The sequence below is a fragment of the Xenopus laevis genome, chromosome 3S (assembly GCF_017654675.1).
Source record: "Xenopus laevis strain J_2021 chromosome 3S, Xenopus_laevis_v10.1, whole genome shotgun sequence".
Classification (NCBI taxonomy): Eukaryota; Metazoa; Chordata; class Amphibia; order Anura; family Pipidae; genus Xenopus; species Xenopus laevis.
Genome location: NC_054376.1, coordinates 63,049,801 through 63,075,426, shown reverse-complemented (window position 1 = coordinate 63,075,426; position 25,626 = coordinate 63,049,801). Strand labels below are relative to the sequence as shown.

Genomic DNA, 25,626 nt, shown 5'->3' with positions numbered 1-25,626 from the left:
ACTCTACAACTAATATGGAGATTGATATATAGTTTATGTGAGTGTATGGATGGGTTGGTGTAAGTGTGTGCGCTGGGTTTCATATGGAGGGGTTGAACTTGATTAACTTTAAACAAACAGAAGTCAGGAGCAATATGTATTTAACCATTTACCAAAGAACTGTTGAAACACATGAATATTATTGAATGTACATTAAAAACAAAATAAAAAATGAAGCGGTGGTTCAATGTCCCAGCCATACACTCTGGCATCAACAGAAATCAGTATAGGAAGACAATTTTCATTTGAATTGCAATACAAGTACTCATATTTTAGTGTTTGAAAAATCAGTGTTACTCTTGTGACAATGAGTAGATAGACATAATATAACAAATATTGAGTTTATGCAATAGGAACAATTTGTAAAGGGTAACTGAAAGAATATATATATTCTCCCAATAAAAACAGAAAAAAGTAGAAATAGGCAGCATAAACACTGTTCTCTGACAGCCTCTCTTTCATTAAAATTTGAAGACAAGTAAAAAATCATCTTTGCCAAATGGGCAGTCATTTTTATAGTTCAAATTCCCAAACCCATTAGTTGAAGCCTAACATGGCAATTACTTATAATGGAATTCACACATTTGCACTAAAGAAATAAAATGAGCCCATGATTTACAGTAATTGTGTCCCCTTGTTTCAGAAGATGATTTACAAGATCCTGCTTCCTGAAAATTGTGCAGAATATTTCCAAGGTTGGCATCAATGCTCTTAGCGCATATCTACTTCGTGCTATTACTGGTTTGAAGGGGAGGGGGTGTTAAGATAATGGCACACTTAAAATTTTGAAAATTAGAAGGAACGACTTCCTCTTATAGAATATTGAATTAACTGCGCACTGGTGACAACTGCGAGATACTAACTAACAGATGCTTCTATTGCAACCACTCTAACAATTGTTATTGCCTTCCTTTACCTGAATAAAAATGTGCTATTGCCCCAAGCTAGAATCAGACATGATTCTGAGTAAAAGAAAAAAGGGACATATAAGTTACATAAAATACATAACCCTAATAATGTACAAAAGTGACAACCTTTTAGTGACCCCTCCCCAATGCTATACGATAGGGATAGAAACATGCACCACAAACTTGCATCTACTAAAAAATTTGTTCTGTCCACACTTTAAAGAACTGGACCCAAAATTGGGAAAAAAACCAAAAAATCAACAGGTGTTTTTCCCCAGCATTCTGTGGTGCAAATATATATAAACATCTCTTTCACCTTCAAACTTTTTTTGGGGGGTGGGGGGTATGATGATTTACATTTTTTTTTTCCATAAACGACTAACTTGCCAATAATTCCATAAATTACTGGAAGACAGATTTTCAGAATATAAGTCAATAGGTGCCAACTTTCTATGTCTGGGCATAAATGTATAGGAAAATGTGACAAGCTCTCTGTGCCAGCGTATACTAATGCTAAACACTTAATACATTTCAGAGGTAAAGTGTTAAATTATTAAGAACACTAATGGGTAATAATTTGCTGGGCAAGACAAACTGCTGCAATTTTTGCAGTATGGCCCAAGGCAGATGCAATCCGTGTAATGTCTGGAAACGCACTCCAACGCTGGTCTTGTCGATCAGGATGTTGGTTTACAATAAATAACTTTTGTTCTCAGTTAAGTCGTTTTTCCCCTCCATTCACTGTGTGCACAAAGATGAAGGGTTTAGTAGGTCTCTTGATGGAGGGATGAATTTTCAACGCTCAAAATTCATCGTGTCTGACCAGTGCCTCCCCGAAGTCTGTAGCTTGGCTGCCCACGAATAAGTCATATTTATCGACTATCTCCTCTCGTGTCAGTTTGCCATCCTGAGGGTTGTGAAAATAGATGTTAGACAAAGTCTTTATTCTCTGTTTAGACTGGAAAGGTTTAATTCTCTAAAGCAAACTTTAAAAGATGTTAAATATTTATTAGTCAATCTCCTGGATAGAAGGCTGAATTTACAGATCTTGAGGAGAGGTACATGTACACTTCAGCAATTTTAAGAAGGGTGTTGAGAATCCCTGACACTCCTCTCCCAAAATGAATACCAAATGATAGTAGTTCACTAAATTACACATACATAGAGCACAAGCATAACCTTTAACCCTATTATTGCTAGCAGAATTATACATTTCATTCACACTTAGCATGCAGAACGTTAAATAAATAAATAAAACATCTGGCCCTCTCACTTTTAGGGGTGTTTCCTGAGGGTAACCTTTTACTTTGGAAAAGTTTACTTAGGAAAAATATAAGTCTGAGCTTTCTGAGATTTTGTGTAATTCCACTTCTGTAACAATTATATTTTTTCAAGATTTAGAGATATATTTCAGAAGCATTTTAAATACAACCAATTTGGACGGCCCTATGTCTCATGACAATATGAAATATATGCCTTTATGAAGATTTCTGACTTAGATACATTAGATTTATAGATAAAATACTTTACCAATAGCTTTACTATGCATTTCCTCTAAAAGCCCCCAAACCTTCATTAAGCTGACCCTGCTAAATGACCTTACTGTGTTGTTTCAGTGATGCTGTGATTGACGCTAATTACGAATGAAAACAGGACTTATGCCTATGGAATGATTGCTCCGCCCCCAGCCCAGCGTCACTGAAGAAAAGCAGAAGATCCATTAGCAGTGTCAGAGGGTCGACTTCACGGGGCTAGGGGCAGCTTTTAGTGGAAGCTACTCAGCGTAAAGCACCTCCTTGATATGATTTTCATAAAAACGTGTTGGTATTGCTTTAAACACAGATCTACCCTGCATTTCTTTACACAAAACACTGTTCAACACCAGTAGAACAGGTGTGCTAAAAGCCCCAGTTGCATACAAGATTATTACTACTGGATCCTACAAGAGAAATTCAGCTTAATTTTGGTTATTCAAAGAATATTTAAAAACAAATACTGTAAATTCAGTTTTTATTGAACCTCTCCATATAGTATTTAAGTTTAACAACTATGACCTTGGTAGCATTACCTTGTTTTGGTCTGACTCGTAAACAAGATGGCGGGATTCAGCTTCAGCATGGTCATAGTCAGAGGGAAGAATCCAGTCTTTTGTCTCTTCTTTGTCCATTTTTCCATCATGGTTCTTGTCTCTGAACTCCTCAAACTGTTCTCGCTCAGTCTTGACCCACTCTGGCTCATTAGCATCTCCTTCATGGTTGTACATATCACCTTTGCAGAAAATAGAAGTCGAGATTGATTTCCTAGCTGTAGTTTAAACTCAGTCAATACTTTGACATCATTCCGATCAATGAGGTTATACACAATCTTTTTACTTTCAGTCACCTAGAATCCATTAGTATGATCTGCCTTAGGATCTTTGAATAGGGTAAAGCAGAACTAAGTCAAATTTAGTCTTTATTCAATGCTTAAACAGTGACGTACGTATTTAATGTCGTCAAATCTGGCGTTCATGTGGCATTTAATTACACACACCTTGATAAACTCGCCATTTATTTTACACAGCCTTTTACACCGTTGTTTTGGCGAATTTCATTTTACACAGCATCATTTTTAATGTTAAATGTTAACTTAAAGGTGAACCACCACTTTAAAGGAACAGGAAAAATGTAAATGTTTTAAAGGAATGACAATATAATGTGATATTGCTCTGCACTGTTTACTCTGGTGATTGCTTCATAAACTCTACTATAATTTATCATTTTCAAAAGCTGCTGTGTAGCCATGGGGGCAGCCATTCAAGAACAGGATGCACAGTAGATAACTGATAAACTCTGTAGTATACAGGATTCTACAGAGATTATCTGCCGAGTTACCTTTGCCTTTTCTCCTTCTTCAGCATTGAATAGCTGCCCCCATGCCTACACAGCAGCAGCTTGATTATATAACCTATAGTAGAGTTTCAGAAGCAAACACACCAGTTATACCAGTACTTTATATTTTCATTACTTTAAAACACGTTTTTAAGAATTATTGTTCCTTTAAGGGATGCCTACAGACACCCACCATCAACACAGCACTGCCAAATGCAGACAGAATTGTATTCATGCAGTAAATGCAAGTCTTATCAACCAATGTTATAGTTAACACAAGCACCAAGGAAAACAAATACCAACCTATATACTCTTCTAGGTCTATAAGGCCATCACCATTTTTATCAATATCTTCCATGGTTTCCTACAGTAGTATAAAAAAAAAAAAAAAAAAAAAAAAAAAGAGAGAGAGAGAGAGATTTAACGTTACCACTTGTCTAAATATCAAGGACATATATTAAATCAGTCATGTTACCACAGAACTAGCACATTCACAGGGGCCTAATGTAAAGTTTCTCCAACTTTGTTCAAGGCACCTTTGTATTATAAAATGTGTTTGGCCCCCTTAGCTCATAATAATGTTACAATGATATAAAACTAAGCAATGTATTAAAGATTTATGGATAATTAGATAGTAGGTAAACAAACAGTAACATTAAAAAGGATTTTACACTTTGCCCATTCACACTTCGAAGCTAGCCTTACAGTGATGATCTAACAGCCAGTAACCTTTCACATCACGAAATTTTCAATCAATGTAAGGATGGGTGTTACATACCAAAACCACAATGTCCTTCATGTAATCAAATTCCTCTGGGTGAAGAAATGCTGTGAACTCTTCTTTTGTTGCGATGAGATCACCATCTTTGTCAGCCATTTTAAACCGCCTTTCATCTCTTACCATCATCTGTTTATAATTGAAGCTATTGTCTGGATCTGGATCATCTAAAGATAGAAACAGTCAGAAATAAAGGGAAGTGTTAGAAAAACTGTGAACATTTACTAGTTTGTTATTCAAACAAAACAGACAAAAATTCAGAGATTCTTCACTCCTCACAGCAGTCCTGAGTATGTCAACAATATTTCATTAGCAATTCATACAGTTTAGCTTACTGATGGCCAACAGGTTGACAGAAGTATACGTCCGCAACCCCCTGCTTTACGAACATACTGTGTCGTTAGATATTTCATAGAGTGCTCCTAATTGTCTGTAAAAATGCTCAAAGTACAATAATGCATTCAAGTAAAACTAAAAACAAGTTTGTTCTTGCATTTTATAAGTGAGCAATTTGTGAATGAATTGGCACAGACAACAGACTGTGCTCCAAACAAATGATGCACAGGGAGTATGATACATTATGGTTCAGTCAAGAAGCTATTGCTGAAATAAAATGTTAACATAACGTTTAATATACCAAAATAAGAACATTTTTAAATCTAATCAATTAAAAATTCAGTACCTTTTCACCCCCTCTCAACATAAGTTTAGCTTTATTCTCTCTTCATGCAGAAGTTAGGAGTCTGATTTTGAATCACAGTTAGGTCTAATAACAACCTTTGGGGGTGTTCCTTTTGCCTATAAGAGGTATTCAAACTGACTCCATTAAGATCAACAGAAATTTTGTTTCTCTGCATACAGATTTGTGTGAAAGTCAAGTTATTTTGTTAAATGTTGTGTGTGATATATCCAGTTATTTGCGCAAGGTCTGATTTATATGCTAAAAAAGGGAGCCCCCCCCCAACCAAAATATATATTTGATCTAACTGGGTTGTTCACCTTCCAAACATTAATTAAGTTCAGTTGTTTTCAGAAATATAGACTGTCGATTGCTTTCCGTCTTTTATTTTTTTTACAGTTTTTCCAAAATGTATGTTTTAAATTTGATTGTTCCTGGTGTTTCAGTTTGGCAGCTCAGTAATCCAGGTGCAGATTCTGAACTTTTACAATCTGCTACATTAGTAGGTACATTTCTCAGCAGCATCTGTGGATGCTGCCTTTAATAAAACGCAGGAATTCCGCTCAGCAGGGCCAAAGGTAATACATATATTAATGAATGTATCAATTTAGAACAGTTTACAGAGTTGACAAACCCCCTCCCAGATATGTTTCTAAAAAAAGACATACGATGAAAAATGAAACTTTAAGCTTCTATATTAGAAAAACAAACAGAAAATTACTGGAAAAAAGGCAAGGCTAACAACCACTTTAATTAAAACTTGACTCCTGTATAAACAGAGAATAAAGAGGTAGATGACACAGGATTGTAAAGAGCAACTTAAAGGGATATGTTCATGGGAAAACATGTTTTTTCAAAATACATCAGTTAATAGTGCTGCTCCAGCAGAATTCTGCACTGAAATCCATTTTTCAAATGAGCAAATAGATTTCATTATATTCAATTTTGAAATCTGACATGGGCTAGATATATTGTCAATTTCCCAGTTGCCTCCAGTCATGTGACTTGTGCTCTGATAAACTTCAATCACTCTTCACTGCGGTACTGCAAGTTGGAGCCCTCCCCCAGCAGCCAAACAACAGAACAATGGCAAGGTAACAAGATGACAGCTCCCTGGAAGATCTAAGAACAGCACTCAATAGTAAAATCCAAGTCCCACTGAGACTGATTAAGTTACATTAAGTAGGAGAAATGACAGCCTGCCAGAAAGTAATTCCATCCCAAAGTGCAGGCACAAGTCACATGACTGGGTCAGCTGGGAAACTGACAAAATGTCTAGCCCTATGTCAGATTTCAAAATTGAATATAAAAAAAATCTGTTTGCTCTTTTGAGAAATGGATTTTAGTGCATTGGAACCCTTTATTTCAGAAAAAGTAGAGAATTTTGATTTGATTATATTTATAAAGTTTCTTATTTCATCATGATTAAACTTTTTTTTTTTCCTTTTGAGTTTATTTATTTGAACAACAACAACAACAACAACAAGATTTGTCAATGGACACAATAAAACTGTTTCTTTATACATGCATTCATTCCATATTTCATGCATTTTCCCAGCCAGCTTGAGTATGTGAATAATCAAACCTGTTTTCTTTCTTTATAACCGACACAATACAAATGGGGGGGTAGAAGGGGGTTAGGCCGTGAAGATTGCCCGTTTTACTCAGGCGTTCAGGCCCTTAGTGTTGTTTTAACTGTTATGGAACTTAAATTTTAGTTTTGGCGAACGTTCCCCTTAAAATTTAACAGGGATACTGGTATGGGTATTGTAAACGGCCACATGAGGAGCCCTGTAAAGTTACCATCACTTGTTTAGGTGCATGTGTGTGCGAGTCAAAGTAAAGTAGGAATTGGGAATTTAAACGTAGGAATTACATTTTACATGGTAGAGTGAATTATTTGCACTGTAAACAATGTAATTTAGAAATAAAAACGACAACATAAAAATCATGATGGAATCCTTTTAAGCAAATAATTTCTGTATTAAAGATGTACCTTATATTCCCAATTAAGGTGCATGGATTCATATTGGTGGCAAAAGCTTTTTGGTTTATTTAAATGGTTAAATGATTTTAAGTAGGGATGCACCAAATCCACAATTTTCCTTTGCGAAAGATTCGGCCGAATACCGAACCAAATGCTAATTTGCATATGCAAATTATGGGTGGGAAGGGGAAAACATTTTTTACTTCCTTGTTTTGTGACAAAAATATACAACAATGAAGAGATAGGTAGCACCATCCATTGAAAGAGATTTAATCCCAAATGGTGGTGTGCAAGGTCATATAGCATATATAATTGACCATAAAAAGAAAAAAGTATGACCCATAGTATTGCACCTTCCCACTCTTTTAATCTGAGGTCCCAATGGTAGAAAAATAAATAAAACATAACTTTTACTGTTAACCATCTAAAATTGATATGAAACAAAAGATGTGTATATTACATTATTTAAAAACAAGGTTAGGTGCGGAAGCTGAATAGACACGAAGTCAGCAGCTAATAAAAGGTTTTCAAAAATTGAGATAGTTGTATGGGTTTCAATTCACAGTAATAACTGTTTCCCCACGTCTATCTCAACTGGGGACATGGGGAAACAGTTATTACTGTATATATTTTTCTACCATTGGGACCTCAGATTAAAAGAGTGGGAAGGTGCAATACTATGGGTCATACTTTTTTCTTTTTCTGGTCAATTTTGTGACAAAAAGTCTTGAAATTTCCCTCCCCTCAATTGCATATGCAAATTAGGATTCGGTTCAGCAGAAGGATTCGTCCGAATCCGAATCTTGCTGAAAAAGGCCAAATCCTGGATTCAGTGCATCCCTAATTTTAAGCATACTTGGAATGGTGAGCCAAATTACAAAAAAATATATCATGCATATTTTATATCTGTGTAAATGTGTCCAGGGAGACAGACATGCTAATCCCGGAGTCCTTCAGTGCAGGTGTGTGCCATGAAGTTATTGCACATATGTCATCATGCTGTGATGTCACTGTTTTGCACCTGGTGCATTTCTTTGCTCAAGCTGGATCTGTTATAGTTCCTGCCTAAGCCTTGTATCTGGTTCTGATCTTTTTCCGGTTTCCTGGCTTTATATTTTACACTGCTTGCCCTGACTCGACTTGTCTTGACTAGGATTCAGTTTAAGCTTTGTCTGCATTGCACTTCGATCAAACTCTGCCATGTTCAGGTTCTCCCTGCCAGTCCGTAACAGAAAGCTCAGAGGTGTTGGTGAAGACCGGCCCCAGCAGGGCCCTCCTGCTCACAAAAACGTTGTGATCTTTAGAGAATAGCAAGGCACAGAATGCATTCTCTTCCCAGTATACTGGAAATTAATTAATTCAAAGGATGTTAAAATATCAAGACAAGAGGACAAAACTAAAAGGTTATACTTTGCAGCTGCAAAATCAAATATATTAATGTTTCCCATACCCTGTGAACCCAGGCACTTTACCCATAGTATATGTGAAAAAGAACCCGCCCCTTACCCAGGTAAGTGCCATAGGTGACATTTCTGTACTCATCCCACGATAAGAGTCCATCCTGGTTCAGGTCAAACTCTTGCCACTGACGCTCAACGTTGTCGTACACATACTTCTTTTGGGCTTTCTTGATCCATGCAGTCAGTTCCCCCTCCGTCACATACCCATCATTATCCAAGTCTATCTTACCTACAATCATTCTATAAAAACAAAATGGAAGGAATGAAGTTGGGCCACAGAAGTAAGGCACCTACCAAGAATATAACCATATGTGGCATTTTTGTATTCTTCCCAGGAGACCATGCTGTCCCCATTGAGATCGTGGCCTTTCCATTGTCGATCTACATCTTCATATATCCATCGTTTCTGTGCAAATTTTATCCAGTCCCTTAGCTCGTTCACAGTTACAAACCCATCCTTGTCTGCATCTATCTTACCAACAATTTTTCTGTAGGGTCAGCAAAAGCATCCATTAGAGGAAAAGGAAAGGGGATTGGTTAGAAAATATTTTCAGGACAGGGAACTGGAGAGTTAATTGCAAGGTTATTTGATTTCTAGACAAGCCCAATACATCTCAGCTGCTCTTCACCTTCTCAAGTGTGGAGGTGTCAATAATTAGAGTTGATCTAAACATGATGCATGCATTTTAATACAAAATCCCAGAGTGTTCTGTGACTGAGCAAGCAATAAATGGCAGGTTTTTGGGTCTGTTTGACTATTGGCAAAAATTAACCAGAATATTATCATTTAGAAACAAACTGCTACCAGTTAAGGTCATTTTGATCACCACAATTCTTCTTTAGAGGGATCTCAGTGTACCATAGATGGAAATATTTTCTTTTTTCCCCATACACATTAATGGATCACGGTTTTCTTTCCATCCATGCTAACACCCTCCTACCAAATGAGAAAAGTTAGTTTAAAGAGATAAGCTCTGTACAGCAACTGCATCTAGTATCAGGCTTTCACAGAGATAGACAACATGACATAACTCCTAAGACAAGCAGTGCATTTTAAGTGTTGATAAAGCTATGAAAAAAAGTGAATATAAAAAAGCCATGCATGTATTCTGAAGTAGATGTCACATCAAATGAATATATCAGAAAGAAATCAATCTTACCCCAGTCTCCCTTTGCTCTCTTCAGGTGTTAGCTGATCAAACGTTTTTGCATCCTCAGCACCCAGAAAGGCATCATGGTCATAGTCAAAATTTTGTGCATCATCATGATCTTTATCACTAAGCTCAGGGTCATGATGAACACGATCCTTCTTCTCTGTGGGTTTGCTTACTGTGCAGGCTACCCATAAGCCAAGGCACAAAAGAAGCTGACAAGTCTTCATGGCGTAATCTAACTGAAGAAGCAAAATGAAAAGATTAAACTCATTAGTGAGAGTGAACTCACTCTGTAAGTCAACCACAAACTAGACGGTCTGCACTCAGTCCTTGAATTGACTGAAATCTTCTTTGCTGAAACCCCAGAGAGGGGCTTAGACAAGAAAGCTAGACGAGGCTGTAGAGAAAAATTCAACCAAACTGCTTGACACTAAAGGCCACTGCTTGATAAAATAAATAAATAAATAAATAAAAAAAAGTGTGTACAGTGGCATTCACAACCACTGACTTCTGAACTAGGATGTAACTGAAACATGGGCATTGTGACAGTCGTAAAATGCTGCAACTTTTTACTCAAGTGATTTCAGCTAATGAATGCAATTTGCATGCCACCATTAAAATTTGAGCACTAAAAGCCAATAGCATGTGAATTTCTTCTCTCAAGTTATCCTTTCTAAAATGCCTCAAGGAGAACACTTTTGCTATGCACAGCCCCTCAAAATGCGATATACACATACATTTTTTTTATGTCTCTAGGATACCACGAAATTGAAGGGGAAATTAAAGGCAAAATATGAAAAATCCCATTTTTACTTTCTTTAATGAAAAAGAAATCTATCTCCAATATACTAAAAAATATGTACCATTTATATAATAAACCTGACTGTATGCAGTGAAATCCCCCCTTCGTTTTACTTGCTCGGACTGCTGTGGATAGGAAACGTCAAATGGTCCCTGACTGCTCTGCAGGGAAACGATCATACTTTCAAACGGCAGGCCCCACACCTTACTTCCCAGAACTCAAGCAGCTTTGTTTGTTTCCCTGTAAAGCAGCCTGCGACTGTGTAGAGATTTGTATCCGTAGACCCAGTACAGTCTGCATATTTTAAATTATTAATAAGTCTTGCTGTATCGGCTTGTATGGCAGATATTATTCGACTGCTATTTTGATAACCTATGACAAACCTTAAACGTAACTGAAGCCCAGACCACACTGAGCATGTGCATGGTCTTGTTTAACAGTTACAAGATGACAGCCCCTTGCGGCCAACTTTGAAAACATAAATCATTTGTTTAATCAGACATCTGGTGCAGTAAGTTCATATTGATGTTTAGTATACAAAATACAGCATTGATAGCATTATTCTATTTTAGACTTTAGTTCCCCTTTAAGTTAGTTATGTGTAACTGTTACAGAACAACCATTTGACAAAAGTATGTCTTTTTTCCAGCTGCAAAACCACATGAAGGTTTGCCACACATTTCCCACCCATATGACTCGTTGGTGCTGAACACGCTGCACAAGTATGAGGGATATACATTTTGAAGGACTATTAAAATACTTTGTTATCTGCGTTAATTCATTGAGAAAAACAAGTGATACGGTTAAAAAAACATAGTGAATGTAAGATAGGGAGGATGCAGAGAGGGCAAAGCAAATACTGGAATGAACTCAGAGCAAACTCAATTGTCAGCAAATGCCTCCATAGATCATAAGCAAAAACGCTTTATCAATGCTCCCATTCTGTAAAATAAGAATCATTAATTAAAAATAATACATATGAGTGCTAACACTATATTACCAGCGATCCCCGTTACCTTTACGCTTCCCAACTCCGCCCGACTTCCTCTCACACGCATACACCGGAAGCAGCTGCGTTTTTTTTAAGTGGGAAGGACTTCTCTCCCTTCCTTCACTTACCACTGGCTTCTTTTCCAGGCTCTTCGTAAAAGTACCTGCCCCGCTGCCTACAGCTGATTGGTTCCAAAATGTCAAGTTTCCTTCACAGTTGCGTGGTTGGTTAGAGACCGCCACGTCCACACGGGGACGCGCTCTGTTCCCAAAAAAGGGGGCTTATGGGAAAGTGTGGGCAATGTATGTGCGCGCGTCCAGCGGTAAGGGGGAGGTTCTGTTTGCGTTGCTGGTGGCGTTACGGAACTCTATACATATATGAGAGACTTTAGTGTGTTAAGGTAGGAAATTAGATTGATGTTTATTCACTCAATCGCCACAGTAGCTTTAGACTTCCCCTCACGAATCCTCTGCAAGCATGTACAATATAAATGATAAGCAGAGACAGTCGATTTCCTGTTGTTAATACTATGCATTATCGACCAATTAAAAAGTTGTCACGGTATAAGCCACGCCTTCATTCGTATTCCAATCAGACTTAGCGTTGCGACAGTTTTGATTGGCAGCTGAACTAGCCAACGCGTGCTTTGCTTCCACGTCTGCCGGATGGAGAAAGATGGTGGTGGTTGTGCGAGGCTACGGGGTTTGGCTTAATGGAACTCACAAATTGCTTCGGTTGTGAGGGCGTCAGTGAGACGTTGTTTTAATGTTTAGGTGGACGGACTTTGTTTCTTTACTCACCAGGCTGCTGTAACTCCCAACATGCCGGCAACAGGAAGTGGCATTAGAATGACAGCCGCACACTGACTTCATTCCAGGATGTCCAGCTCGAGCCCTCCAGTTCTTGCTAAAGGACAGATGTTCACGTGATACAAGGCTTTGCCCTATCTGGATGGCTGATCAGTAAGTAATAACATTCTACTTACTTGTATTAAAGAGAATGAAGCCCGCTGACTTGGCTATGATAAGATATGGTCTGGAAACCGTGATAATATTATTATCCTTATATCTGTATTAAAACAGAGTTGTCCGATGGCAACAACATGCACAGTAAGGCTTTGGACACACAGGCTGTTGTCAGTCGGTGTATTTGTGCAGGCTGAGAGAAGCTGATCTGCTCGTGCCTCTGCTCCATTGAGGACTAACCTCCGTGTGAGTGCACACAGGCTCATCAGATTTAGATCAATGGAGCAGGGACACTGAACAGATCTGGATTTAACGAACCCCTGAATCCTTAAAAAAAGATTCGGCCGAAAACCGAACCCAAAGCCTAATTTGCATATGCAAATTAGGGGTGGTACGGAAAAACATTTTTTACTTTCTTGTTTTCTGACAAATGCACACAATTTCCCTCCCACCCCTAATTTGCATATGCAAATTCGGTTCAGCCAGGCACAAGGATTCCACCAAATCCTGCCGAAAAAGGCACAATCCTGGCCGGATCTCGAACTGAATACTGGATTTGGTGAATCCCTACTTCTCTCAGCCTGAAAAAATACACAGACTGACAACAGCCAGAGCTGTTTGTCCATGGCCTTCGCTGATCTCAGCAAGGTATCACTCCAGGATGCTAGTTCCTACTATGAAAAAGAACCTCTGTGATGCCCTTGTCATGTGATCACTCACCTGATCTCTAGGACAATAAGAACTCGCATCTACATGCAACACAGGCTAGATTCTGGGTCTCATTTTTCTCTATGTATATATCCAAGCCATTACACCACAAGGCTATTTGTGCTAAACAAGTTAGATTCTGACTCTCCTTGTTCCTATATTTCAGTCAGTCCCAATATTACACTATTATGCTATATGGCAGTGCTGTCCAACTTCTATTGTACAGAGGGCCCGGAATTTTTCCAATCTACATTGTGGAGGGACGATAACGGAAGCCAGTGTTAGCCACTCCCTGTTTTTAGACCACACCCACTTTAAACCACACCCATGTTACCTCAAGACAATGTCCACATTAATAGCACACCAAAAAAAACAAATGGTTGGTGCTCACTGCATGGATCAGGGCCGGAACTAGGGGTAGGCGGCTGTCTAGAATACCATCATTGAGGGGCGCACTTTTTTCAAGCGTTTATTTAATAATTTGTTTCAGTAATCATGGTCATCCAGTTGGGTGGAATCCATCTCCTTCTCCCTCTTGCCGGCAAGTAATAGCTCCTTCTGTGCGGTGCACCACGATGTGCATACACGTGTCAGTGACGTCACTGATGTGTTGAATGGCAGAGAGCTGGCGGGCTGCTTGGTGTGGCTCTCGCTGCTCTCAGCCTTGCACAGTTGCACTGAACTCAAGACATTCTTTCTATTACTGTAAAGTGTGAAGCTTCCTGCTGGCACAGCCAGGTACAGATTTGGGGGCCATGTTTGCGGTTGCTGCTGGGCGTTGGAACAGGTACATAAATACTTGGGGGCAATATGATGTGATCAGATTTATTTTTGGCTGCTGCTGACACAGGTAAAGATTGGGGCAATATGATGGCTGCTGGAGGGCTGTATGATGGATGGCTGCTGAGATTGCTTGCACAGGTACAGGGGCAGTAATATAAATGAAAAAGTGTTGTACACTTTCTTGCTTTCTTTATTTAAAAACCATCATGGTAAGGAGGGAAATGGTAATACAGGACAGGGGGCACTGATTGAAGCTCTTGCCTAGGGTGCCAAACTACCTTGTGCCTGCCCTGGCAAGGATGTCACTCATATGGGAAAAAAGATAACTCATATTAAGACATACCCATAAATCCATATGTCTCCCCTGCCCTACCCCAGCATATGATTAAACACTTTAGGGCCCACTAACAATAATTTTCAAATGCTAACAAACCCCCAGAACAAATACCAAAGTATGACACACACAGGGAGCATAGGGAAGACAGAACAGAGCAGGAGACAGGAATCAGGACCAGTCTAATATGTACTACATACAGTGACACAGTGCTGGTGCCCCATTAGCATTTTGAATAAGGTGTGAACAGGTGAACAATGTGGGCAGTTTCAGTCTGGGTCTCAGGTGTGAACAGTACAGGCCTTTAGGGGAGTGAACAATAGGGGTGTCACAAGTGTGAACAATGCAGGGGGATCACAGGTGTGAACAATGCAGGGGTTAGTGTCTGAATTTGAGGTTTATACAATGCAGGGGCCAGTTAATTTCTGTAGTGATACCTTTTAAAATTTACATATGGTAAGCAACCACAGCAGGCAGACTTTGATGTGGAGGGCCACATGAGGGGCGGTCGCGGGCCGTCAGTTGGACAGCCCTGCTATATGGTATATGACCCAGTATGCTCATTCTTGTTGGCAGTGACGAGCTTGGAATGCCAATGGAAATGGCAATTTAGAAAATACATTAATATATGAAAAACAGAGCAGTTGGAATCAAAGGTTTTTGTACCGATTTCACAATGCTGTGACCTAAAGTCTTTTTGGGGGATATAAAGTTCAGTCATTAAAGGGGTGGTTCACCTTCAGGTTAACTTTTAGTATGTTATAGAATGGCCTATTCTAAGCAACTTTTCAATTGGTCTTCATTATTTTTTTTTTTTATAGTTTAGGAATTATTTGCCTTCTTCTCCTGACTCCTCCTAGCTTTCAAAAGGGGGTCACTGACCCAGTCTGAATACAAATGCTCTGTAAAACAAATTTATTGTTATTGCTACTCTTTATTACTCCTTTCTGTTCTGACCCTCCCCTATTTATATTCCTTGTTCTCATTCAAATCAGTGCATTATTTAGTCAGGATGTTTGGTTTAAAGCTTGAGTTTGCTTAATGGTCTAAGCCCCTAGCTGGAGTTTATACAAACTGACCTGCAAAATCTGGTTCCAGCATCTCCTGTTGACCAATAGTACGGCCATCTCTGACCTTGAGAAGAAAAAAAACCTTTCTCTCTGCAAATAGACAAATAACTTTTTGCCTAATAAAAGAAACCATTATTCTAAGCAATTTAGCAATATATATTCATTACACATTTTCTGTCTTTTTTAAGTTATTTGTATATGTATTGCTATTGAAAGCAGTGTTTGTCCCTTTGTAGTCTTTGTCTTGGTGTCTTTGATTTATGAAACAATGTAACAAACCACCAGATTAACAGGCCTGTCTTGCTGTAGGAGATTGGCATTTACAACATTGAATACAAAGTAACAACCAGGAATTAAGCAAATGCTGCTTTCAATAGCAATTACATTTATAAATAACTTTTAAAGCACTAACATCTTTTAATAAATTCAAATTGGAAAGTTACTTATAAGTGTTTTCTTTTATTAGGGAATTTTTTTTTTTGCGGTTGATGTGTCCTTTAAGTAATTTTCTAACATAGTCATTTAACATTTTGTATAGCTTTTGAAGGAGAAGAAAAGGCATTTTTACTTGGGGTGCCAAAAGTTAGGCACCCCAAGTGATTGTATCTACATACTTGACACCCCTGGCCTGTGCATCTATCAGGAGAAAACGGCACCGGCCCAGGTGTTATTCCAGCAAGCACCACGGAGCGATTGTCTTCCTGCTTCTTCTTTCTACAAATTTCCCGGGACAGATTCACAGTAGAATAAATTAGCTGGCTTTTTAAATGTCTGGATCTTCACTCTGCTGCTCATGCGCAGCCATGAGAAGAAAGAAGAAGCAGGAAGAGGATCGATCCATGGTGCTTGCTGGAATGATCCCGGGCCGGTGCAGTTTCTGCTGATAGGAGCACTGGCCTGGGGTTTCAGGTAAGTAATATAATCACTTGGGGGTGCCTAACTTTTGGCTCTATTCTTCTGCTATATACCCTTTTACTTCTCTTGCCCTTTTCCAAGATATGTTTTACTATCCCATTTTACATTATTGCTTCTATTTGCTTTTTCCATCTTATTTTATCTACGTCTTCCACATTTGTATTTTCTAATATGCAAGGTATTAATTTTAGTCTGTCTTCGTTTCTGCTTTAGTTTAAAAATCAGTATAGTAAGCTGATCTTTTACCATGGAGAAATTAGGAATGAGTTTTGGAGGTGGTCCAAGTAAGAAAGAACTTCAGGACTTGGTAGAGACTCAACGGAAGCAGATACAACAATACCAGGCACGACTGAAGGATATTGTGCGAGCATATAAGAGTCTTCAAAAAGAAAAGGAGGCCCTTGAGGCCAGTATCCATGTTCTTTCTGCTACTCAGGAGCCAGCAACTCTTATCTCAGAATCTGAAGAGGCTCATGATGACCAGCATTCCATACACAGTGAGGATAGTGTTGACACTGCAGGAAGTCTTCCCAGTGCTAGAGGAGGTGAGACCAGTGAGGATGAGAGACTAGATCCTTCTCAGCGAGGTGTAATAGAGGAGGCCAGTGGTTCAGAGAGTGGGGTCAGCACAGCCAGTGGAGAAGGAGGTCAAGCCACAGCAAGTGAGACTGACCGCAGGATGGTGCAGCTAAAAAACCAGCTTGCTACGCTAACTAGGTATGTGAGTTTTGACTTTTTAGACTGCTTTTTAAATGGTGTTTTACCTTATACTAACAACTTACACTTTTACCCCATGCAGAGAAAGCTTTTGCCAGGGGTCATGGTTATTGTTTACAAGTAGATTAGATTACATTAGCGACAGATAGTGGTGGATCTTTAGAAAAGATCAAAGAACAAGAAGTCACCTTTTTAAATTTGAAGACCTGAACTTTCACTTGAAGCAGTACGGCTGTTAGGTTGTGGAATACCCAGCTGGGTGATGTAATGGCAGATTTTATTAATGCCTTTAATGGCTTGGATGAGATGATTAGGTTAGTTCAGTCTATATATGTGCACTGGGAATTCAATTTCATGGACTCTGTCAGTAGTAGGTATCTGTTTTTTTTTTTTTTGTTTTTTTTTACACTTTTATACTAAGGTTCGAAAAACCTTTTATTATTATGAGTTTTTTTTCCCCTAACTTACAGTGCTTTGGCAACAGTAACACAAGAAAAATCTCGCATGGAGGCTTCCTATCAAGCAGATAAGAGAAATGCAAAGCAAGAGATGGAGGAGTTGATGGAAAACATGGAGAAAGAGAGGAACAATTTACAGGAAGAAATTCAGAGTCTTCAGGAGCAACTTGCTGAGACCAAGACCAGATTAATTAGCCAACAACATGATCGTGCTCAGGAGCAAATAGACCATGCTGTTATGCTAAAAGAACTTCAGCGACTCTTGCAAGGGGAACGAGACCATCGGCAGGAAACTGAACTCAGACTGGAGGAATCAAGACAAGAGCTAGCAGGCAAGCTAGCAGGCATATCAGGCCTGGAAGGAAGGTCTGAGGCAGCTGAAGAGCAGAACAAGAAGCTGCGTAAAGAACTTGAAGATTTAAGAAAGGAGTTATTGGAAGCTAGGCGGCAGGGAGCAGAGCCTGACCCAGCAGTACAGAAGCTCCAAGCAGAGCTGGGCAGAGTGAAAGTAGAGATGAATGCTATTCTGCAGGAGGAGAGAAAAAAGGTATAAGAATTCAGCATATAATGTTAAAGGAACAGCAACAACAAAATATGGAAGTGTGTTAAAGTAATGAAAATATAACATTGTGTTGCCATGCACTCATAAAACTTATAGGAGTAGTTAGTGTGGTTATGGGGGCAGCCATTCAAAGCTTAAAAAGCAGAAAATTCACAGGTTACACAATAGATAACTGCTAAGCTCCGTAGTGTACAGAGTTTATCTGTTATCTACTGTGTATACTGTGCTTGAATGGCTGCACCCATGGTTACACAGCAGCTTGTTTATATAACCCATAGTACTTTTTTCTGAAGCAAACACACCAGTTTTACCAGTGCAGGACAACATTATATTATATTGACATTCCTTTTAAAACATTTTAATTTTTTTGAAGTTACTGTTCCTTTAATTAAATTTTAAGTGAAGTTTGTCTATATGCGCAGATCACTGAGAGGTAATGTCAACATCAGCTGGTGATACTATATACATATTAATAGGAGATATCATGTGGCATGGTTTCCTCAGTACTGGAATTTTTGCTTCAGAGTTGACTCCGAAACTCTGGGTAGGGATCTGTTGACTTTTTTACAACAGCCCCATGACATATGTTACTGAACTTAGCAAATGCCAGCTAGGTTAGAGTTCTGGGATGAGTAACCAGTTGTATTCTTGCATATATATATATATATATATATCTATCTATCTCTATCTCTATCTCTATCTCTATCTCTATCTCTATCTCTATCTCTATCGTAAAACATAGGAATATTATAAACCATCTCCGAGTTCAGTAATCATACATCATGAGGGTGCACAAGGTGGTTTCTAATACCCTTATATATTACATGAGACACAAATGACCTTACTAAACACCAATCATAACTGATGATATTAATGAGCACTGTTTATATGTTTTTAATTTACAGGATACTCCTGATTCTTGTCTACTGTATGCACTATAATCCCCCTGCAATTTCCAGTACTGCATATCCGTGCTTTTCCTTCGAGTACATTGTTTATTTGTTTCTTTTCCATTTAGTCTGTCCTTTTGTACTTTTTCCTTCTAACTTATTTCACCTTTTACCAAATTGTATTTTCATCAGTTTTCATACAAAAATGTAATTTGTGCTTTGCTTTTCCCTATTAAGAGATTGGATGAAGAACAACAAACTATGCAGCGTTTTCTACAGGAGGAGCAACGTATCCGCTCCCTTGAGTCTCAGGTTTCCGAAATGTCAGAACTTCTGGGTGCAGCAGAAACATCCAAACAAAGGGATCAAGCAACTGTTCGCAAGCTTCGGGAACGTCTAATACAGCTAGAAGCAGAGAACAAAACACTTGCACTAGCCTCTTCATTGCACACACCATCTAAAGTTACTTTTAATTCTAATAAAAGGGAAGATACTGATGAGGGTCCAGAGCAGCATGCGTCTGCCATTTTTTACCAGCAAGAGCTTCAGCAACTGAAGGAGGAATTTGAACGCTATAAATCACGTGCACAAGGTGTACTGAGAACCAAAGGTGCACGAGACGGAGAACTGGAGGCTGGCAGAAAACAGATGGCAGAACTGAAAGAACGATGTGTTTCTTTGCGGCTTTCTGCAGAAGAGGCTGAAAGCAGGCACAAAGCAGAAATGGAGGCTGCCCAAAAACAGATTGCACTGTTGCTTCAGTCTCACCGACAGGAGCTAGAAGCTGTGCGCAAAGAAGGTAGAGACAATATGGCGCGTCTGGAGGAAGAATTGCGACATCATAGAGAACGTGTGCTATCTGTTTTAGCTGAGAAAGAGCAAGAGCTGGAGAGATTAAGAGAAACAAAGATCACAACAGTGGTCCCTATTTCAGCTCTGGACTCAATTGGCAATGGTCTGGAACTCCCACAGGGTTCCTCCTCCAATTTTATAGTGTATGCAGAGCAGCTTTCACGCAAGGAAGCCGAGATTGGAAACCTACGACGGAGGAAGCATGAATTAGAGTCAGAACTACAGAGTATGCAGGAGAAATTGGCAGAAGAGAAAGAGGAGGTGAATATCTTGCAGGAGCAAGTGAAAAAGGATATGCGAGACCGGAGGAGGGAGGGGGCAAACATGGAGTACCTGAAAAATGTATTGTTAGGATATTTGACCATGCCAGACCCAAGAGGAAGACAACATACACTGAGCGCTCTGCTTGCAGTGTTGCATTTTTCTCCTGAGGAACGAAATGCAGCCTTGCATGCGCAGGAGGGGAGTAGGTGGTGGGCAGGAAGCAAGAGGTGACTCCTCATGAAAGACTTACAGAAGTTATAAGTAAACCGCACATTTTATTTGGCAGACATTTGTGATTTCCCCTGTGAGATCTTGAGAGATCTTGTGAGAGGCACAAATAGCCTTTTGCGTACCTTTCAACTCAAATCTGTATGAATTTTGAAATCATGCTCCTTCCAACTATACTATTCCAGATTGGACTGCAGTAGAATGAATGTGTCTATGGTAATCTTTTAGAAAATTACTGGTGCAAGTTGGAGCTGACTAGTCAGACCAAGTTGCACTCAAAATATAATTGTAATTATGGTCTTCTTTGCAAAGAAAACAATAAAACACTGATTATGGCAAACTACTGGATACATTGTGAGCACCTGTGTTTTACATATTAAAAGAGAAAAAGTCCCCCTGGTCTAATTAATCATAGTAAAATATCTTTTCGTATTCTATGTATACAAGAAATGCAGTTTCCAATTACAACCGAGCTTCATTTTCTTGTAGTAGACTGTTTAAAATGAAATTTTATGATTCTGAACCAGAACATTCCAACTATAGTGGTGTTTAAAAGCAGCAGCACCGCATACATATACTTGTACAGATGACAAAAAAGGCCACAGAACTTGCCATCAGTGTTCTCTGTCAACTGTGCCTAGCACAAATATGTAGACAAACAAGGAGCTGTTTTAGAGGCAAGTACCTGTCATTGATGGTATAAATTTACACAATAACTGTGTTTATTTTTGCATGGTCATATGTAACACATATACTCTGCACCCATTATCAATATATTTAAGACAGCAACATTTTGTGCATACTGCTACGAAAAAATGCCTTACCCTTTAAACAAAACAGGGATTGTTTGTCCATATATTGCAATATATTTAAGCTGGCCAACTACGTCAAAGTCATCCCATATCTGGCCAGTCCTACGCTTAATTTTCATCTGATTCATTAAGAATTCTATTGCTTCATTATACATTTTACAAAAGGGACTAAGTTTTACCTGCAACTTACTAGCTGCTTTCAAAGTAAAACTCCCAAACTTGGCTGCCCTTTTATTAGACACCAGTGGGATCACCTGACTAATAAAATGGCAGCCAAATATGGAGGTTTACTTTGAAAGCAGCAAGTAAGTTGCAGGTAAAACTTAGTCCCTTTTGTAAAATGTATAATGAAGCAATAGAATTCTTAATGAATCAGATGAAAATTGAGCATAGGACTGGCCAGATATGGGATGACTGACGTAGTTGGCCAGCTTAAATATATTGCAATATATGGACAAACAATCCCTGTTTTGTTTAAAGGGTAAGGCATTTTTTAGTAGCAGTATGCACAAAATGTCTCAAAATATATTGATAATGGGTTGAGTGCAGAGGACTCTTGTATTTGACTATATGTATTTTGTGGTCACAGCCTCATTGCACCCCCGCCTAATGGTTTTAAAAAATAGTGGTGAGCACAAATTTCCCTTGTTTGTTTTATATATAGATATATATATCCATGCATGCACAGGAGTGAAGTATGTGGCACCAGGAAGCAAGAGGTGACCAGATGTGTTTATAGCTGTGGATGGTCTCAACTACTCCACCCACACAGCTAATGTAATATTTTCTGTATTACCTGCCCTTCAACATGTATATAGAACAAACGCATTGCCATTTCAGCAATCCAAATGGACAGAACTGAAATCTAAATGGACAAAGTGGCAGCAGGTGGAGGTTGAATCCACTATACACATGCAATCATGGCTTGGATAGCGCCCAAATTAATTTGTTCAGCCTATAGGTTTAAAAGAGGAGAGAAAGAGTCTCAATATTATTTATTGAACATATATGAAGAAATCATAAGTATTTTTTACATGGAAAAAGACGGCTCTACCAAGAACAATAAATTACTTTTATATTTACCATTTGTGCATCATGACAAATGTTTAAGACGATGACTTCTACTTCTGGGATTTTGCAGGTATAGTAGCATTCAATATGAACCCCAGGTTAATGACTCCACAGAATGTAGTACTAGATGGCAGTGTAGCTGTTGGAAGGACTTGGTATGTTATGTTTTCACATTCCTGAGACCACAACACAAAGACGCAATTGTGATCAACAGGGTTCATTTGTACATGCAGAGTATTTATAAGAGTAAAAGATATGGAGCAGGGTTAGGCAACCTCTAGTGCTTTTCCTAATATAACTCATACAACTTTTGCAAGCTTTGATAGCAAGTATTGTTTGGAACTATTGTTTGTTGAGCACCAGAGGACGACTGTCACCTCATGCACGACTCAAGGAAAATGCTCAGAATTCAGTATAACATCTTATTGTTATAGAGGCCTAGTCCTAATACAGAGAAGATATATATAGGAAACCAGCTATAATTTAGTGTTTGTACCTGTACTGCAAGTTACCTGGCAATATTGCACAAAAAAGAGATAATACAGTTTAACCTCTATGTACTGTCGTCTAAAATATATGTTAAGTGCTGTTACAAACATCTGGTCTTGTAAAATGAATCATGTAAATATTCTCAGCAGCGGCAAAGAATAATAAATAATGATGTATTAAATCTTCTGAGCCTTTCTGTAGGTTTGTGTTGGCTGACAAGTAGCGCAGCACAGATCAACGCAGAACTTGGAAATACAGAATCTACATCTTGTGTTGCAAATTCTATTAACTACATACTCTATGCATGTTACTGTAAAACTGATATGGAATATACCATATACATTATTTCAGCAGATTCTGAAATTGTGTTCAAGATGGCTGCTTACAAATATGAGTCTTGCTAGTAAACAAATGGTTATAATGTACATGTATTATGTGTGTTTATATCCAGAAAGTAGGCTATGGGCATGTTCTCCTTTTCTTTTCATATCAAACACATAAGGAGGGGAAAATGCTAAATTGGTACAGATGCAGCATTCTCTGTAGATAGCTGCTAAATTAAGTTACATGCTCCGCAGATGATCTCAGATAAGACATGCTGGGAGAATGCTCTACAGCTACCTATCAATGGTTCTGTTGTGATAAAGACTTCTAAGTGTGGAAACAGAAACTTGGTTGTCCTACTATTGATGGAAAATGCTTTGCTAGCCTCCAAGGGGCATTGTACATTGCTTTGAGCAGAAAGCAAAATGCTCTTTGTGGTTCTCAAGTGAGGATGCAGGATGCTCTGCTGGTCTTCAGGAAGTGAGCAGTTTATAGCATCAATGTGATGTTTGAGCCTAACCAGGGAAGCAGCATTGACAGTTAAATATTAGAAATCTTTCTGTTATTGTTTTAACTTATGAATAGTTTGCATCTCTCAATCAGAGGTCTTTAAGCACAGAAACGGTTGTTTTATAAGGACATGTTTGCATGCACAATGATCAACATTGACAAGTATTCTGTGATGCAATGCAATGACGTGATAATGCTGACCAATAGGCCGCTAAATAGACAGTTGTCCCATACTGTATATACAGTTGTGCTTCAAAGTTTGTGAACCCTTTAACATATTCTATATTTTTATATGAATGTGACCTAAACATTGTCTGATTGTACTAAAAGTAGATGGAGAAAACCTAGTTTAACAAATGAAACAAAAAATGATTATATTTGGTAATGTATATATTGAAAACAATCCATTAACCTATTTCCTTGTGGCAAAAATAAGTCGGTATTCACTTAATTTCACTCAGTATTTGGTGTGACTCCTTGTGCATCAATAATTGCTACTAAACATGCATCAGTCCTGCACATGACTTGGAGGAATTTTAGCTCATTCCTCCATACAGAACAGCTTCAGCTCTTGGATGTTGGTGGGTTTCCTCACATGAACTGCTCGCTTTAGGTCTTTCCCCATTTCAGGTCAGGACTTTGGCCATGCCAAATCATTCACTTTATTCTTCTTTAAACATTCTTTGGTAGAACAACTTGTGTGTTTAGGATCATTGTCTTGCTGCATGACCCACTGTCTCTTGAGATTCAGATAACGGACAGATGTCTTGACATTTTCCTTTAGCATTTTCTGGTATAGCTTAGAATTAAGTATTCCATCAATGATGGCAAGCCGTCCAGGCCCAGATGCAGCAAAACAGGCCCAAACCAGAACACACTCACCACCAGGTTTCACAGATGGTATAAAGTTCTTATGCTGGAATGCAGTGTTTTTCTTTCTCCAAATGCAAAGCTTCTCATTTAAGCCATACAGTTCTATTTTGGCTTCATCTAGCCACAAACACTTCTTCCAGTATCCTACTGATTTGAAAACAGGATCTTTAGCAAACTGTAGAATAGTTAGCAATATTTTTGGGGGAGGGCAGTGGCTTTCCCCTTGCTATCCAGCCATACACACCGTTGCTGTTCAGTGTTCTCCAGATGGTGGAATCATAAACATCAACATTCAACAATGTGAGACAGGCCTTCAACTGCTTAGCAATTACCCTGGGTTCCTTTGTAACCTCTCAGACTATTAAACACCTTGCAGCTGGAGTTATCTTTAATGATTGACCATTTCTGGATAAGTTCACAAGGGTCTTGAATTTCCTCTGTTCGTACAAATTCTGTCTGACTGTTGATTGGTGGAGTCCAAATTCTTTAGATATAGCCTTTTACAGCTTTATGGGCATCAACAACTCTTTTCCTGAGGTCCTCAGATACCTCCTTTGTTTGAGCAATGATACACATCCACAAATGTGTTGTATATGTGATCCCCATCCCTTAAAGTACCAGTAACACAAAATAATAAAGTCTTTATTAAAAAATAACTTACTGAAACTCCGCTTGCGCTTCAGAAAAGCAAACAGGCCGACGATCCATCGTGCAGCGCTCAATTTCTCCTCCCTGGCTATCTCCTATAGAAGGCAGGGAGGAGAAATTGAGAAATTTTTTAATAAAGACTGTGCGATTTTAAAGTTACATATGGCTTGGTGGGGTTTTTTTTTCCGTTCTATACAAACAAATTTTAAAAAAAATAATAATAATTTGATGTTACTGGTCCTTTAAATAAAACAGGGTCTCTCATTCATACCTGATTGTCATATCATTGACTGAAAACACCAAACTCTGATTTCACCTTTAAATGATATGATAATCCTAAGGATTCACTTACTTCTGCCACACATGCAGTTATCTGATGGCTAGCAGCTAGCACACTTGGGGGTGCCAAATGTTATGCACCCCCAAGTGAATGTATTTACTTACCTGAAACCCTGGGCCGGTGCTCCTATCAGGAGAAAATGCAC

General features: G+C 38.6%; 2 protein-coding genes across 8 annotated transcripts; one reads left to right on the top strand and one right to left on the bottom strand.

The window, feature by feature from the left end:
* Positions 1–123: 123 nt before the first annotated feature.
* Positions 124–11,932, bottom strand: calu.S (calumenin S homeolog). 6 transcript variants are annotated; one of them, XM_018255674.2, is made up of 7 exons: positions 11,797–11,932; positions 9,882–10,114; positions 9,016–9,209; positions 4,596–4,762; positions 4,121–4,181; positions 3,016–3,215; positions 124–1,854 (listed from the first exon to the last, which is right to left on the bottom strand). In XM_018255674.2, exons 2-7 carry the CDS (start codon positions 10,100–10,102, stop codon positions 1,750–1,752), a joined length of 948 nt encoding a protein of 315 aa, XP_018111163.1. In that variant the 5' UTR covers positions 10,103–10,114; positions 11,797–11,932; the 3' UTR covers positions 124–1,749. The 6 variants fall into 6 exon arrangements, with proteins under 6 accessions (XP_018111163.1, XP_018111160.1, XP_018111158.1 ...); XM_018255671.2 differs by lacking the exon at positions 9,016–9,209 and adding an exon at positions 8,768–8,961; XM_018255669.2 differs by having other exon boundaries at positions 11,694–11,842.
* Positions 11,932–20,757, top strand: gcc1.S (GRIP and coiled-coil domain containing 1 S homeolog). 2 transcript variants are annotated; one of them, XM_018254346.2, is made up of 5 exons: positions 11,932–12,068; positions 12,472–12,630; positions 16,657–17,160; positions 17,631–18,165; positions 19,308–20,757. In XM_018254346.2, exons 3-5 carry the CDS (start codon positions 16,691–16,693, stop codon positions 20,415–20,417), a joined length of 2,115 nt encoding a protein of 704 aa, XP_018109835.1. In that variant the 5' UTR covers positions 11,932–12,068; positions 12,472–12,630; positions 16,657–16,690; the 3' UTR covers positions 20,418–20,757.
* Positions 20,758–25,626: the final 4,869 nt, after the last annotated feature.